The 17,418-nt window shown below is 45.0% G+C and overlaps 1 protein-coding gene across 1 annotated transcript; it reads left to right on the top strand.

Moving 5' to 3' along the window:
• The first annotated feature begins 3,126 nt into the window (after nt 1-3,126).
• Nucleotides 3,127-16,437, top strand: LOC128408773 (zinc finger protein 271-like). Its single transcript, XM_053378794.1, has 8 exons — nt 3,127-3,305; nt 6,033-6,170; nt 7,846-7,972; nt 10,558-10,665; nt 10,825-10,961; nt 12,162-12,366; nt 12,656-12,757; nt 13,532-16,437. The coding sequence occupies exons 2-8, from the start codon at nt 6,147-6,149 to the stop codon at nt 15,643-15,645; spliced, it is 2,817 nt and encodes a 938-aa protein (XP_053234769.1). The 5' UTR covers nt 3,127-3,305; nt 6,033-6,146; the 3' UTR covers nt 15,646-16,437.
• The last annotated feature ends 981 nt before the right edge of the window (nt 16,438-17,418 follow it).

Raw genomic sequence — 17,418 nt, 5'->3', positions numbered from 1 at the left:
CAGGCCACTGAATATAAGAGCTCCAGTTGTGGCAAAAATATCAGTCGCATCCTGCCTCTTTGGCAACAACTTGGAGCATTAGCTCTGGAGCAAATACAAAAAAATGTCAAGGTTTGCAACAAATCTCATAACCGTATCTCATGTTCCATAAATAAAAAGCAAATATTAGGACAAAGTATTAAGAGGAAAAATCAGGATGCAGAAAAAGGCATATGCTGAAATGATATATACCATATTAAATAATGAAATTTCCCCCAAAGAGATCTGTAGTACTGTGCCTACAGTGTAATTGTACATACATTTCAGGACTGATAATATTTGTGGTCCATGAACTGTTTCAGTTCCGTAACAGCAAAACTTCTATTTGATGTATGTACTCTTCTAATAACAAATCCTGCTTCTTAACACTGAATTCTCAAAGCTTTTTATTTTAGCTATAAAATATTCTGATGTAGGGTTTATAAAACAGCATTGTTTTGTTTTACTTTGACTAAATCTATCTTGGAGTCTCTTATGTAACTTATTAAATAAAGTGTTTGACAGTTATGTATTTTGTGATCTAGCCACTGTGGAACCTGCATAGATTCATAGAATTGTAGAGTTGGAAGGGATCTCTAGGGTCATCTAGTCCAACCGCCCGCAATGCAGGAATCTTAGCTGAAGAATCTATGTCAGAGGGTCATCCAACCTCTGCTTAAAAACCTCCAAGGAAGGAGAGCCCACCACTGTCAGAAAGTTCTTCCTGGCATTTAGTTGGAATCTCCTTTCTTGCTCCTTGAATCCATTGGTATGCAGGAGAAAATAAGCTAGCTCCATCTTCCAGTGACAGCCCTTTTAATCTTTAGATCCTATCTCCTCTCAGTCTTCTCTTATCCAGGCTAAGCAGCCCGAACTCCCTCAACCGTTCCTCTTGACCTGATTATTTGTGGCTTGCCTACCCTCCAACATTTCTCCGATGAAAATAAAAGGTAAAGGTACCCCTGCCCATACGGGCCAGTCTTGACAGACTCTAGGGTTGTGCGCCCATCTCACTCAAGAGGCCGGGGGCCAGCGCTGTCCGGAGACACTTCCGGGTCACGTGGCCAGCGTGACATCGCTGCTCTGGCGAGCCAGAGCCGCACACGGAAACGCCGTTTACCTTCCCGCTAGTAAGCGGTCCCTATTTATCTTCTTGCACCCGGGGGTGCTTTCGAACTGCTAGGTTGGCAGGCGCTGGGACCGAGCAGCGGGAGCGCACCCCGCCGCGGGGATTCGAACCGCCGACCTTTCGATCGGCAAGCCCTAGGCGCTGAGGCTTTTACCCACAGCGCCACCCGTGTCCCCCTTCCGATGACAATAGGGACGTCTCATTCCTTAATGATAATATCCTTTTTATATCTACACATCTGACTGGGTTGCCCCAGCCACTCTGGGTGGCTTCCAACATATATAAAAACATAATAAAACATTTAACGTTTAAAAAAGCCTTCCCTATATACAGGATTGCCTTCAGACGGCTCAGGGGTCAGATAACTCCATACCCTCCAGCATTTCTCCAATGAAAATAGGGACGTCCTAAGGAAAAGTGGGACATTCCAGGATCAAATCAGAAACCGGGCGGCTTCTCTAAATCAGGGACGTCCCTGGAAAATAGGGGCACTTGGAGAGTCTGGGATTCTCCCTCCCCTTCATCTATGATAATGAAAACACAGAACTAGGACCCACGTACCTACGGGACCGTCTCTCCTGGTATGCCCTGCGGAGGACCTTAAGGTCCACAACTGACAACATTTTGGAGGTCCCAGGTCGCAAGGTGGTTAGATTGGTCTCAACTAGGGCCAGGGCCTTTTCAGTACTGGCCCCGACTCGGTGGAATGCTCTTTCACAAGAGACTAGGGCCCTGCGGGACTTGACATTTTTCCGCAGGGCCTGCAAGACAGAGCTGTTCCGCCTGGCCTTTGGTTTGGACTCAGTATGACCCTTATGTTCCCCTCCCCTTATGGTTTTGATCTATGGGCTACTTTTAAAATGAGGCTGCATTTTAAATTGTATTTTTAACCTGTATTTTAAATTGTTTTCTCCCCCTATTATCCTATTATGTTTTTATTGTAATTTTACTAGTGTTAGCCGCCCTGAGCCCAGCTCTGGCCGGGGAGGGTGGGGTATAAATAAAAAAATATTATTATTATTATTATTAGGTGGTATTTTTGGTTCAGCTACTAAGGTAAAAAGGTAAAGGACCTCTGGACAGTTGTTGTAGTCGTTTAGTCGTGTCCGACTCTTCGTGACCCCATGGACCAGAGCATGCCAGGCACTCCTGTCTTCCACTGCCTCCCGCAGTTTGGTCAAACTCAAGCTGGTAGCCTCAAGAACACTGTCCAACCACCTCGTCCTCTGTCGTCCCCTTCTCCTTGTGCCCTCCATCTTTCCCAACATCAGGGTCTTTTCCAGGGAGTCTTCTCTTCTCATGAGGTGGCCAAAGTATTGGAGCCTCAGCATCAGGATCTGTCCTTTCAGTGAGCACTCAGGGCTGATTTCCTTCAGAATAAATCGGTTTGATCTTCTTGCAGTCCATGGGACTCTCAAGAGTCTCCTCCAGCACCATAATTCAAAAGCATCAATTCTTTGGCAATCAGCCTTCTTGATGGTCCAGCTCTCACTTCCATACATCACTACTGGGAAAACCATAGCTTTAACTAGATGGACCTTTGTTGGCAAGGTGATGTCTCTTCTTTTTAAAATGCTGTCTAGGTTTGTCATTGTCTGGACGGTTAAGTCCAGTCAAAGGCGACTATGGGGTATGACTCAGTCCCACTAATCAAACAAATCAGAAGCCGCCTAGAGTGGGCAGATATCAACAAATATTATTATTATTATTATTATTATTAATGGCCAACTTCCTTCTAAGGAGGAATATCCAGGTCTGCTCAATCTCAGGGGATGAGGTTGCTTCATTCTGGAAAGCAAGAAACGGAGAGGGAGGAAGATTGCAGACCCTGACTCCAGACAGCACCCCCGTCCTCCACCCATCCTCTCCCTTCCCTTCATCCATGAGGACGCTGCCTCGTTTTGCCAGGAGTCTGGTCCCGACTTCAGTCACATGACGCGGAAGTGGGGAAACAAGCTTCCATCCCCCCCCCGCCCCTTCCAACACACATAAACCCCACCGTAAGAGAATAGCGGCTGCGGTGGGTGCAACGTCGAGCCGGGTCTGTTGGCGAAGAAAACGAACCCCAAAAACAAAAGCGCCTCTCGCGGGGGGAGGCAAGTGATGCAAATGGTGCAGGATCGAGTTGGAGAGGAAAGATCCAGGGACAAGAGGAAGGGTAGGTGGAGAAAGCGGAGTGAGCCCCCTGGGCAGGGAAGCAAGCGGGCAAAGGGGGTCTGCTGGGGAAGGGGAAGAAAGAAAGGGGGGCGGCGACGACTGAGACAAGCATCTGGGGCTAAGAAGTGGTCGGAGGGAGGGTTTATTTCTTAGGGGACGCGTATTTGTTTTGTCCCACTGGCCGCTTCTAGATAAATAGGCTTTGCAGGGATTTATTGATACATTTATTGATTCCTGCCAACCTAGCGGTTTGAAAGCACACCAGTGCAAGTAGATAAATAGGTACCGCTCCAGCGGGAAGGTAAACAGCGTTTCCGTGCGCTGCTCTGGTTCGCCAGAAGCGGCTTAGTCATGCTGGCCACATGATCCGGAAGCTGTATGCCGGCTCCCTCGGCCAATAAAGCGAGATGAGCACCGCAACCCCAGAGTCGGCCACGACTGAACCTAATGGTCAGGGGTCCCTTGACCTTTACCTACTGATACAAAAGCCTGCAAGATCTAGTTAGCGCCCCCCAATCTTCATTAAAAACAACAACAACAGTTTCTAGCATTTGTAGGACCTGAGATGTTTCTCCCTCTTTCTTGGAAAATGCTTCTTTCTCTCCCCCCCCCCCTCCCCAAATTTCTGCAGACTACCATGTTATCTTGGGACACGGGTGGCGCTGTGGGTTAAACCACAGAGCCTAGGACTTGCCAATCAGAAGGTCAGCTGTTCGAATCCCCCCCCCCCCGATGCGGTGAGCTCCCGTTGCTCGGTCCCTGCTCCTGCCAACCTAGCAGTTTGAAAGCACGTCAAAGTGCAAGTAGATAAATAGGTATCGCTCCGGCGGGAAGGTAAATGGCGTTTCTGTGTACTGCTCTGGTTCGCCAGAAGCGGCTTAGGCATGCTGGCCACATGACTCGGAAGCTGTACACCGGCTCCCTCGGCCAATAAAGCGAGATGAGCGCCACAACCCCAGAGTCAGTCACGACTGGACCTAATGGTCAGGGGTCCCTTTACCTTTTACCTTTACCAAGCTATCAGAGGTGAAAAATATGGGAAGAATTGGGATGTGTTTACACATCAGGTACAAACTTTCTCTTACAATCGACCTTTAATTCTTTGGTTGTCTGTCTTACCCTTAAAGGGCCAGACAATAAAGGATTTTGGCACAGATGGAATAGCTGTCATCAGAACTGGCTTTGAAGGAATGGGGTTGAGGCTCCCCATTTCATTTTTTAAAATTTTTTTTTTGCCTTCTGCTCTCAGCTCCCTTGAAAAACAACAATTCCTCTCCATCTCTTCACATAGAGGGATTCTTCTCCCTTCTGTTGGCCTGCCTCCATCGTTCGCAGTTTGCAAAATATAAATGGTAAGAGCAGAAGAGGAGGCAAAACAGGATCAAAGTCTGTTTAGGATCTCTCTCAGGCTCTGGGGAATCCGCCAGGTTAGTAGAATAACGGTAAATGAAGAAGAAAAGAGGAGGAATATAAAAATATCTTGGTGAGTACTAACTATACTCATCAAGATGGCCTGATTAAATTTCTAACAGCTGAAACTGAGACATGTACCTGGGCAAACATTTGTTCATTTTCTGACATATATATTTGCATACTGCTGCTGCTGTAACTCACCTTTGAATGAAGTTGCAACTCAACCCAATAGTTGAAGATTAATGACTTGAAGTACAGAAAGGACCCTTCTAAAGAGCTCCAGTTGCTTTGATGCTTAAAGGGAGTGGGATTTATTAAGATCAAAGAAAAAACTCTGATCCCAATAAGTCTGTGATGAATGCAAAGCAAGAAGAAGAAGAAGAAGAAGAGTTTGGATTTGATATCCCGCCTTTCACTCCCTTTAAGGAGTCTCAAAGCGGCTCACATTCTCCTTTCCCTTCCTCCCCCACAACAAACACTCTGTGAGGTGAGTGGGGCTGAGAGACTTCAAAGAAGTGTGACTGGCCCAAGGTCACCCAGCAGCTGCATGTGGAGGAGCGGAGACAGGAACCCGGTTCCCCAGATTATGAGTCCACCGCTCTTAACCACTACACCATACTGGCTCTCAATAAATCATTAAGATCAGAGGGTTTCTACGATTCACTGGTTATAAACTTGAGGCACACCTGGAATAACTTTATAAAGCTGTGCCTGTGATTTTACCACAGGTGCATTGTTGTTTGTCTTAATTTATATTAAATATAATATTAAAGTAAGAGCAGTTTGATGGGAAAGCAGGATATAAAACTTTTTAATAAATATTTCCTAGGCCTCAGAGCTGATACTGATTTTTTTTAAAAAAAGATGGTGAGCTTCAGATCCCAGAAAGTCCAGCACCAAATTAAACCTCACATTCCTACTCAGACGGCTGCATCCTTTAAGCAGCTGGATTCAGAACTGCTAGGCAATTTTGACATCTAAAGGGAGCTCTGTTCAGGGAAGGTTTAGTGCGTAATGTTATATTGTGCTTTTACTATTTTGTGTTGCGAGCTGCCCAGAGTGGCTGGGCAACCCAGTCAGATGGGTGGCATATAAATAAATAAATAAATTCTTATTGTATTTTAAAATGGTAGCTGTCCTGGAATAGAACTTCTAAAGTGGCTTGCATAGATTCTCTTGCTTTCTCCTCATAAGATTTTGTTGTCGCATATGAGGAGAAACCATATAATTTTACCCGCAACCCTTCGCCTTGCTTTCTCATTGTTGCTCTCTGATTGCAAACTCCTCTCTCTCTCTCTCTCTCTTCTTTGTAAAGGACATAATCCTGTCTTGAAGCCCTGAGTACTTTTGCCCCACACACTTTTCCCATATTCAGTACAGCGCAACATTTAAGATCCTTGCTAGATGTACAGATCCTTGGAAAGTGGAAATGGCTGCAACAGGGTGGCCTCAGGTATGTTGATGGGGGCTGGGCTCACCCAAGAAGACATTCTGCTGTCTTGAGGCAGAGCTGTGAATGTGCAGCAATAAAACCAGGGTCTGGTCTGGTTTCAGACTGAATGGGGGACCACGTTTTGGGATTCCTGCATTGCAGACTAGATGACCCTCGGAGGTCCTTTCTAACTCTACAGTTCTATGATTCTGTGACAAATACCCACAGATAAACATGCTGAATTTCATCACTCACCAGAGCATCAGAATATCTTCCAGTTGATACTATGCACAGTTCTTTGAGTTGCTGGAATTTCTTAGACTGCCAACATTTTCTAGTAACTTTGATTTCTCCTCATCCTTCAAGAATATGAGGGAAGTACTTGGCTACTGGCCAGGGATGATGGGAGTTGAAATTCTGGGGAGGCAGGCCAAATTTCCCCACACCTGTCCCATTGTCCTTAATAGTTTCCCAGCTGTCAGAGTGCAGCCCACTTGACCCACTAATGGCACCACCAACAGAAGGAAGCAATAGATGCCTTTCATTCTTTCTTGCGCTACCTTCATCTCAAAAGAAGTCCTCCATCATTGCTGGCAGCTGATCTTCAGTGTCATGAAAGAGCAGCAAGTGGTTAATTATTTGATTTATCATTTTCAGTTCCAGGGGAAGAAAGACTTGTTTGTGGGGGTCTAGGAACAATTGGAAGTTGCTTTATATCGAGTCAGGCCGTTGGTTTATCTAGCCATTATGTCTACACTGACTGGCAGAGGCTGTCCAGGGTTTTAGCCAGGGAACGTTCCCAGCCCTACTTTGAGGTAACCAGGGATTGAACCTGACACCTTCTGCATACAAGGCACTTCCACTGAACTGCAGCCCTTCCTCAATTTTCAGCCTCGGGTGCCAAAACACCTTGGCTGGTCTTTAAGTCCAGTATTGTTTACTCTGACTGGCAGCTCAAAAATAAGACCTATCCCTTCCAACATCCAATTTCACACAATGGCCAACCAGGTTTCCGAGCACAATTCAAAATGTTGGTGCTGACCTTTAAAGCCCTAAACAGCCTCAGTCCTGTATACCTGAAGGAGCGTCTCCACCCCCGTCGTTCAGCCCGGACACTGAGGTCCAGTGCTGAGGGCTTTCTGGCGGTTCCCTCCCAGTGAGAAGTGAGGTTGCAGGGAACCAGGCAGAGGGCCTTCTCAGTAGCGGCACCCGGCCTGTAGAACGCCCTCCCATCAGATGTCAAGGAAATAAACAACTATCGGACTTTTAGAAGACATCTGAAGGCAGCCCTGTTTAGAGAAGTTTTTAATGTTTGATGTTTTATTGTGCTTTTAATTCTGTGGGGTGCCTCCCAGAGTGATATTAATAATAATAATAGCACAGCTGTGGAGTCCAAATCGGTTCACTGTGTTGGTTCCAGGCCTTCAATCCCAAACAGCTCTGTGGGGTCTGAGGCGGAGGTTTTCCCCGTTACCTTACACTGGATCCTTTTTAACTCGAATGGTTCCGTCTAGTGAACACTAATATTGAGCTGTGGTCTCCTCAAAGTCAAAGTTCACATCTCTGCTTAGATCACTAGCTCTCCGTTGTGGTTTGTAATCCAGGTTTACCTTCAACGGGATGGTGTAAACACTGCTGAAATAATGTGTGTGAAGCATCTGAGGCGCTTGGACATGGTTTGCTTGTGTTTCCCCAGGAACTGGTGACTTTTGAAGATGTGGCCTTGTATTTCACGCAAGGGCAGTGGGCTTTGCTGGATCCGAATCAAAGAGCTTTGTACAGGGAAGTCATGCAAGAGAATTACAATCATGTCACTTCCTTAGGTAAGGACCCCTTTGTTAGGGATATCTGAACAGAGATTGCATCCATTAATCTTCTTTGGCGATCACTCGTAGCCAAATAAGATTGTCTTCCATAAACACGGTTTCAACAATGAGTCCGTAAGTGACTGTGGAGGCCAGTTCTGGATCCACACGTCCTTCCACATTGGGGACATTGGTTTTCGGGTGGGAGTTGATCAGAGTGTGGATTTGCCAAGCGTGCCTTCCTCTTAGCACATTTCTCCCTTGCGTCCTGAGTTCGAGTGTCGTCAAAGCCCAGGACACCTTTGGTAAAGGCTGTTCTCCAATTGGAGTGCTCGCAGGCAAGTGTTTCCCAATTGTTGGTGTTTATACTACATTTTTTTAGATTTGCCTTGAGGGAGTCTTTAAACCTCTTTTGTTGACCACCAGCGTTACATTTTCCATTTTTAAGTTCGGAATAGAGTAGTTGCTTTGGAAGACAATAACCAGGCATCTGCACAACATGACCAGTCTAAGGAAGTTGATGTTGGAAGAATCATTGCTTCAACACTGGTGATCTTTGCTTTTTCCAGTACACTGGTATTAGTTCGTCTGTCTTCCCAAGTGATGTGTACAAATTTTCAGAGACTCAAGGTTCATAGGAACCTGCAAGCCCACTCACCACGACAAGGTGATGATCCAGTGAGTGAGCATCCATTAATGTACCTCCCAAAACCTAAAAAGGGTTGGGGAAAGATCCGTATGGATTTGGGATTGATATATACCCTGTCAGAATGTCCAGATTTCGTCTATACTTGTGAATCCTTTTAGGAACAAAGGGGCCTCAGACCTTTGCTCCATGTAGGCCAGTATTCATAGAATCATAGAGTTGGGAGAGACCACAAGGGCCATCGAGTCCAACCCCCTGCCAAGCAGGAAACACCATCAGAGCACTCCTGACATATGGTTGTCAAGCCTCTGCTTAAAGACCTCCAAAGAAGGAGACTCCACCACACTCCTTGGCAGCAAATTCCACTGTCGAACAGCTCTCACTGTCAGGAAGATCTTCCTAATGTTTAGGTGGAATCTTCTTTCTTGTAGTTTGGATCCATTGCTCCGTGTCCGCTTCTCTGGAGCAGCAGAAAACAACCTTTCTCCCTCCTCTATGTGACATCCTTTTATATATTTGAACATGGCTATCATATCACCCCTTAACCTCCTCTTCTCCAGGCTAAACATGCCCAGCTCCCTTAGCCGTTCCTCATAAGGCATCGTTTCCAGGCCTTTGACCATTTTGGTTGCCCTCCTCTGGACACGTTCCAGTTTGTCACTGTCCTTCTTGAACTGTGGTGCCCAAAACTGGACACAGTACTCCAGGTGAGGTCTGACCGGAGCAGAATACAGTGGCACTATTACTTCCCTTGATCTAGATGCTATACACCTATTGATGCAGCCCAGAATTGCATTGGCTTTTTTAGCTGCCGCGTCACACTGTTGGCTCATGTCAAGTTTGTGGTCAACCAAGACTCCTAGATCCTTTTCACATGTACTGCTCTCAAGCCAGGTGTCACCCATCTTGTATTTGTGCCTCTCATTTTTTTTGCCCAAGTGCAATACTTTACATTTCTCCCTGTTAAAATTCATCTTGTTTGTTTTGGCCCAGTTCTCTAATCTGTCAAGGTCGTTTTGAAGTGTGATCCTGTCCTCTGGGGTGTTAGCCACCCCTCCCAGTTTGGTGTCATCTGCAAATTTGATCAGGATGCCCTTGAGTCCATCATCCAAGTCGTTGATAAAGATGTTGAATAAGACCGGGCCCAAGACAGAACCCTGTGGCACCCCACTAGTCACTCTTCTCCAGGATGAAGAGGAACCATTGATGAGCACTGTATTGACTACAGCAGTGGTGGGCAACATTTTCAGCTCCACAGACCTTATCGGGATCGGCCTCCCGAGCCAAATTTAACAGGTGGGCAAGGCTACCCACCTGACAAAATCCTTTACATGGTTTTGTAAATCTTCCCTACCCTTGATCCTCCTTTACACCCCCAATCTCTGAAGTTGGTTCAGTTTAATTATTATCTTTCTCATTCTTATCTTTGCCGATCACTCGTAGCTGAGTAAGGTGGTCTTCCATAAACACGGTTTTAACAGTCAGTCCACAAGTGACTGTGGAGGTCAATTCTGGATCCTCACGTCCTTCCACAGTGGGGACATTGGTTTCTGGGTGGGAGTTTATTATGGTGAGGGTTTGCCAAGTGTGCCTTCCTCTTAGCACGTTTCTCCCTTGCATCCTGAGTTCATCTTCAAAGCCCATGACACCTTTGGTAAAGGCTGTTCTCCAGTTGGAGCACTCACAGGCCAATGTTTCCCAGATTTCGGTGTTTATACTACATTTTTTTAGATTTGCCTTGAGAGAGTCTTTGAACCTCTTTTGTTGACCACCGGCATTACACTTTCCATTTTTAAGTTTGGAATAGAGTAGTTGCTTTGGAAGAAGATAATCAGGCATCTGCACAACATGACCAGTCCAACGAAGCTGATGTTGAGGAATCATTAGCGCAACATGGATCTATACTTAAAGCCCAAAATTCTACTCAATAACATCTTTTTAAAAACTCTTTGAGCAGGATTTCCACTTGTCAAGCCTGGTTTGATCTCCTGGCTTGAGGAAGAGCCATGGTCTGCAGAACGGCTGGGTTTGGAGGAGACAGAGGCTCCCTCAGAACAAAGCGCAGGTGAGGGAATGAAAAACAGAACTCATAAAAAGTATATATTCGTGCGAAAACTCCCGAGATTGTACCAAATCTAGTTCTTCTCTTACTGGGGCAGAAAGCCAATCTTTGCATTACCTTTGCCTCTGAGTCCCAATTTTCTTACACTTTTCTCTTGATCAGGGTTTCCTGATGTGATAATAAAGCTGGAGGAAGAAGGGGATCCATGGAACCTGAATCAGCAGGAATCCACCTTCACAGGTACCAAGATCTACCTTTCCTTACCTGTCTGGATTTTTTCCATGTTAATTGAACAGCTCTAAGTAATTTTGCGTCAAGGGGACAGTTCTGCACATTTCCCAAAAACTCTTTTTTTGCAATATTGTTTCTGCTGAGACGTAACTTTTCTGAAGCCTGTGCCATGTTGTTGTTGTTCTTGTCATTGTTAACATCATTCTGTTGGCTATTTGCAGATTAGTTGCACTGCAGAAAGCGTGCTGGGGAGACCACACATTACAAGGAACACAAAAATAACTTTAGCGAGGTTTTAATAACAAAAACAAAAACTCCTTTTACACTAATTATATCAATAAGCATGACCCAACCACCAGGGTACTGAGAGAACTAGGTGCTGCTCTTTATATACTATACCTAACAGCTTAATTACCACACCTTAACAGCACCTGCTGTACTGCTTCACAGCTGTAAAACTAGGTCACGTTATTTGCTCTGGCCCTTAAAGAAATACACATCTTGTGGAACAATAATGAACCTTCAAATTTAAAGAGACCATTCAACATATTCCAGTAACAGGATGTTTATGTTGTCACACTGCTTTTTAGCCATTTCTTAAACATTTGTATTTAATTTTATTTTGGAAAAAGTATTCATAGACTGACCTTTCTTGGGGGGAAAAACAGTGTACAACAAAATGTACAATCAGAATAACATACAAAATTCAATATGAACAGGACAAAATAGGCATAAAGATGATCGGCTCACCTTGAAAAGGTTTAAACCACTGAATAGGTCTGTTGGCATAAAAAGATTCAGGTAGGTAGCCATGTTGGTCTGACACAGTCAAAATATATTTAAAAAATAAAAAAATGTGTCCAGTAGCACCTTAGAGACCAACTAAGTTTTCATGTGCATGCACACTTCTTTAGATACCAAGTGGGACAATTTTTTAAATATATTTTGGCATAAAAAGGGTGAGTGTGCCTGCTGCATCTCTGCAGGAAGAGTGTTCCACAGTATGGGGCCAGCAATACTAAATGTCCGAATCCTAGCTGAAGCCACTTGGGCTTCTGAAACATGGGGGACAATTAATAGTGCTCCACTGGACGGTGTCCGCGATCACAGGGGGAATCTATATTTACATATATTTAATTTGGAATGCAGCGATCACGGCTTGTTGTTTTTGCACCTCGTTTTCCTCACCGCCTGCATTTTTACTTCTTCCACACCCTTCCAACGTTCAGCTTCATAGGATGTCACCCTTCCAACGTTCAGCTTCATAGGATGTGTTAAAAGAGAGGGAGAAAAACTCTTTACCTGCTTCCTCTGTTCTACATGACGTCATCACCCTCTCTGTTTGTCCTGCCTCTTTTTATCCTGACTCAGGACTTCCTGGCGTTCTAATAAAGCAAGAGCGAGAAGAGGAACCAGGGGTCTTGGATGATCAGAGAACTGAGGAATGGCCCAGTGGTGCTGGCGACCAATCGGGTGAGGGAGCAATTCATCTACAATCCCAGGGAATTCTGGGAATTGCAGTTCTGTGAGGGGAACGGGGGCTTCCTAACAACTCTCAGCACCCGTAACCAACTACAGTTCCCAGGATTCCTTGGGAAAAGCCACGACTTTATAAATGATATGACACTGCTTCAAATGAATATAGTGCAGATGGGGCCTCACTCTCTGTTCTAATAGCAATGAAAGAAAAGTTTGTGTCTTTTTTTTTTTAAAAAAAAGCTAGATGGTCACACCTCACATTCTCCTCTTTCCTCTAACTCAGGGTTTCCTGGTGTGATAATAAAGGTGGAGCCGAAAGAGGAACCCTGCGTCCCTGTGCTCCAAACACCTGTGGGAAGCACATCTGTTTTGGGAGTCCACCCAGGTAAGAGATGGGTTCAAGTAGCTCATGATCCACAGCCAATATGTTTTGAACCTAGTTTGGTTGTCATTTTCCAGGCCAATGATATTCACACCGATTGTAATAAAAAAAGGAGACCATCTTCTCTTAAAGCAATGTAGAGAGTTGCCTTATAGCACCACAGACCATTAATAATAAGAATAAACAAGTATACCTGAAGGAGCATCTCCACCCCCATCATTCAGCCCGGACACTGAGGTCCAGCTCCAAGGCCCTTCTGGCAGTTCCCTCACTCCGAAAAGTGAGGTTACAGGCAACCAGGCAGAGGGCCTTCTTGGTAGTGGCGCTGGTCCTGTGGAACACCATCAGATGTCAAGGAAATAAGCAACTACCTGACTTTTAAACACCTGAAGGCAGCCTCATTTAGGGAAGTTTTTAATGTTTGATGTTTTATTGTGTTTTTAACACTCTATTGGGAGCCACGCAGAGTGGCTGGGGAAACCCAGCCAGATTGGCGAGGTATAAATAATACATTATTATTATTATTATTATTATTATTATTATTATTATTATTAGTGCTTTTTTTCCTAAAAAAATGTTTAGGGGTACTCTCATTTTGACTCACAAAAATCACAATTTTATAGTTCAAATTGGGAAAAATAAATACAGTAAATGGACAAAAGTACAAAGATTCATAAAATGTTTAGAGGGATCCGTACCCCTGCACCCCCCCCAGAAAAAGCACTGATGATGTGATTATTATTATTATTACTAGTACTGCTATCTTTCTCTTAATAGGCAGCAGGTGTGAGGAAAAAGGAGAAGAGGGTCTTCCAGTAAGCGCTCACCTAGTGGCAGCAAACAAAATATCCTTAGGAATTACCGAAGGGAGCATTTCGCAGTACCAAGATATCGCCGATAACCGAGGCAGAGAAGAGAGACATCAGAGAAATGACCTGGGAGAGAGATCAGGAAGGTCTTTACCTTGTCGGGGAGGTGAAAAAAGTGAAACCAAAATGCAAAAGAAAATTCACAAGTATGGGAGAACTCTTCAGAAAGGAGAGAAACATTATAAACAATTAGCTTGTGAGAAGAGAATGAATGGGAGCTACTGCCTTCTTTCTCAGAGCAAAGGCCACAAAGGAGAAAAAATTCATGCTTGTTCAGTCTGTGGTAAAAGCTTCAAGTGGAAAAGTAACCTGATTATCCACGAAAGAATCCATACAGGAGAGAGGCCGTATACATGCTCAATCTGTGGTAAAAGCTTCAGCAAAAGGTCGTACCATGCTGTCCATGAGCGAATGCACACGCAAGAAAAGACATACACTTGTTCAGTGTGTAATAAGAGCTTCATCCATAAAGTCAGCCTTAGGAGGCATGAGCAAGTCCACACAGGAGAGACCCCGTATAAATGCTCAAACTGTGGGAAGGGCTTTAGTCAGAAATGTAACCTCCTTTCACATGAAAGAATCCACACAGAAGAAAGGCCTTACCCGTGTTCATTCTGCGGCAAAAGTTTTAAACGAAGATCAAACCTCAACAGCCACAAAGTCAGCCATACGGGAATAAAAACAAATATGTGCTCGACCTGTGGTAAAAGCTTCAGTCATAGATCAAACCTTGTTAGCCATGAAAGAACTCACACCGGAGAGAAACCGTTTTCATGCACAATCTGTGGTAAAAGTTTCGCTGACAGAACACACCTTATTAAACATGAGAGAACTCATACAGGTGAGAAACCATATATGTGCTCAATCTGTGGGAACAGCTTTAGCCACAAATCAAATCTGGTTAGCCACGAAAGAACCCACACAGGGGAAAAACCATACCCGTGCTCAGTTTGCGGCAAAAGTTTCACAGATAGAGCATATCTTCTTAAACACCAGAGAACTCATACAGGAGATAAACCATTCAAATGTTCTGTCTGTGGGAAGAGCTTCAGTCGTAAAGATTATCTTATTAGACACAAGATCATCCATACCGGAGAGAAACCATACATGTGCTCAGTTTGCGGGAAGAGTTTCATGTGGAAAAGTTACCTGTCTATCCATGAAAGAATCCACACGGGAGAGAAACCGTATACATGCTCTTTCTGTGGTAAAAGCTTCAGTGAAAAATCGTACTACATTGTACATGAACAAATGCATACAGCGGAAAAAATGCATGCTTGTTCAGTCTGTAGTAAAAGCTTTGTTCATAAAGTAAGCCTTATCAGACATCAGCAAGTCCACTCGGGTGAGACACCACATAAATGCTCGGTTTGTGGGAAAGGCTTCAGTCAAAAATGTAGCCTTATTTCACACGCAAAAATCCACACAGAAGAAAGGCCTTTCACATGCTCCTTCTGCGGCAAGAGCTTCAAGCGAAGGTCAAATCTCACCAGTCACGAAAGAATCCATACAGGAGAGACCCCCTATGTGTGCTTGGCCTGTGGCAAAAGCTTTAATTGTAAAGCGCATCTTCTCGGACATGAGAGAACTCATACAGGGGAGAAACCATATTCATGCTCGGTTTGTGGGAAGAACTTTGGTAACAAGTCACAGGTGGTTATACACGGAAGAATACACACAGGGGAAAAACCATATACTTGTTCACACTGTGGGAAAAAGTTCAAGCACAGGACAAGCTATACTGAGCATCAAAAAATCCACACGGAAGAGAAACCGTTCATATGCTCAGCCTGCGGCAGGAGCTTCAGTCGGAAGGAGCACCTGATTATCCACGAGAGAATCCACACGGGAGAGAAGCCATATTCATGCTTGGCCTGTGGGAAAAACTTCAAGCAGAAGTCAAGCCTTACTTCACATGAGAGAAGCCACTCGGCTGAAAAGCCACACTCGTGTTCCACCTGTGGCAAAACTTTCAAGAATCAAGTATACCTGAGGAGACATGAAAAAATTCATATGAGATAAAGGATGAGGGTGGCGCTGTGGGTTAAACCACAGAGCCTGGGACTTGCCGATCAGAAGGTCAGCGGTTCGAATCCCCACGACAGGGTGAGCTCCCATTGCTCAGTCCCTGCTCCTGCCAACCTAGCAGTTCGAAAGCACGTCAAAGTGCAAGTAGATAAATAGGTACCACTCCGGCGGGAAGGTAAACAGCATTTCCATGCCCTGCTCTGGTTCGCCAGAAGCGGCTTAGTCATGCTGGCCACATAACCTGGAAGCTGTACCCCGGCCCCCTCGGCCAATAAAGCGAGATGAGTGCCGCAACCCCAGAGTCGGTCACGACTGGACCTAATGGTCAGGGGTCCCTTTACCTTTACCTTTATGTTTGAAAAGCCTCATCCTCGTCAGACTTTATTTAAGCATCAGAAAGGTGAGGGTTGGGTGTGTCACGAGATACGGAAGGCGTTAAGGCACAGACGTGACCCAGAAACCCATACCAGAGACAGAAATAATACCTGCAATATTTAATAAAGCACCAGTAACCTTTTTTCTCCCAATGATCTATAGTCTGGGACTTAACAGTGCTGTTGTGAATACATTTCAATATTTCAAACTTTTCCTGGGTTTGAATTTTCTAGCTTCATTTCATAGTCTGAAGACTAATTGCCACCTGCTTCGGCTTCCAGATCTGCTTTTTCGAACATTTTCATCGATTCCAGATCACGTTCGTTTTTGTAGCTGTGTGAAAGAACACTTGGTTTAGCTGCAGATGTATCGTAATATATTACGTACTGAATAAAGAATTTTAGAAACTTGGCTTTTTGTTTACCCAGGGATGCAGAGGTGTAGTTCTAATGTTCTGTCATCTGTGAACGATGAAAATACGGAGCTAAGTTATAGTTTCAGCCTGCTCTCCATAGCACAGCCATACACAGAATGGGGCACTGCCCCACCAACGCCAGTCTCCCCTCAGCCAGCCCCCATCTGCCTGGCACAGACTGCCAGCTGCCTCCTCCTTAGTCTCAATGTTGCCCTTGGAGAAAGCAAGGAAGAGGATGGGGGCAAGAGCTAGAATTACTTGGCTGTGCCTTGTCTTTGGCTCTCTGGCTCCACCTACTGTTAGCCTCCACCTACTGTTAGCCTCCATCCTACCAGTTCTAACAGGGACCAGCCACCACTGGGTAACCGTAACTGAGCTATGTCTGTCTGTGCCATACATTTAAAATTGAACCATACAGCTGTGGCTTTCCCCAAAGAATCCTGGAAACTATAGTTTGTTAAAAGTGCTGAGAGTTGCATATAGTATAAAATGGACCAAAGTTCCTGCCTGAGGTGAGATTTTGTATCCTACGGCTCACGGTCTCCTTAGGATTCATTGCCTCCGCACACTTGGATCAATCAATCAAATCTTTATTACAGCCATGTTGTTGCTTAGTCGTGTCCGACTCTTTGTGACGCCATGGAGCAGAGCACGCCAGGCACTCCTGTCTTCCACTGCCTCCCGCAGTTTGGTCAAACTCATGCTGGTAGCTTCGAGAACACTGTCCAACCATCTCGTCCTCTGCCGTCCCCTTCTCCTTGTGCCCTCCATCTTTCCCAACATCAGGGTCTTTTCCAGGGAGTCTTCTCTTCTTATGATGTGGCCAAAGTATTGGAGCCTCAGCTTCAGGATCTGTCCTTCAGTGAGCACTCAGGGCTGATTTCCTTCAGAATGGAGAGGTTTGATCTTCTTGCAGTCCATGGGACTCTCAAGAGTCTCCTCCAGCACCATAATTCAAAAGCATCAATTCTTCTGCG

This window comes from Podarcis raffonei, chromosome 2 (genome assembly GCF_027172205.1).
Source record: "Podarcis raffonei isolate rPodRaf1 chromosome 2, rPodRaf1.pri, whole genome shotgun sequence".
Lineage (NCBI taxonomy): Eukaryota > Metazoa > Chordata > Lepidosauria > Squamata > Lacertidae > Podarcis > Podarcis raffonei.
The sequence above is the reverse complement of the archived record's forward strand: the minus strand, read 5'-3'. Positions and strand labels throughout refer to the sequence as shown.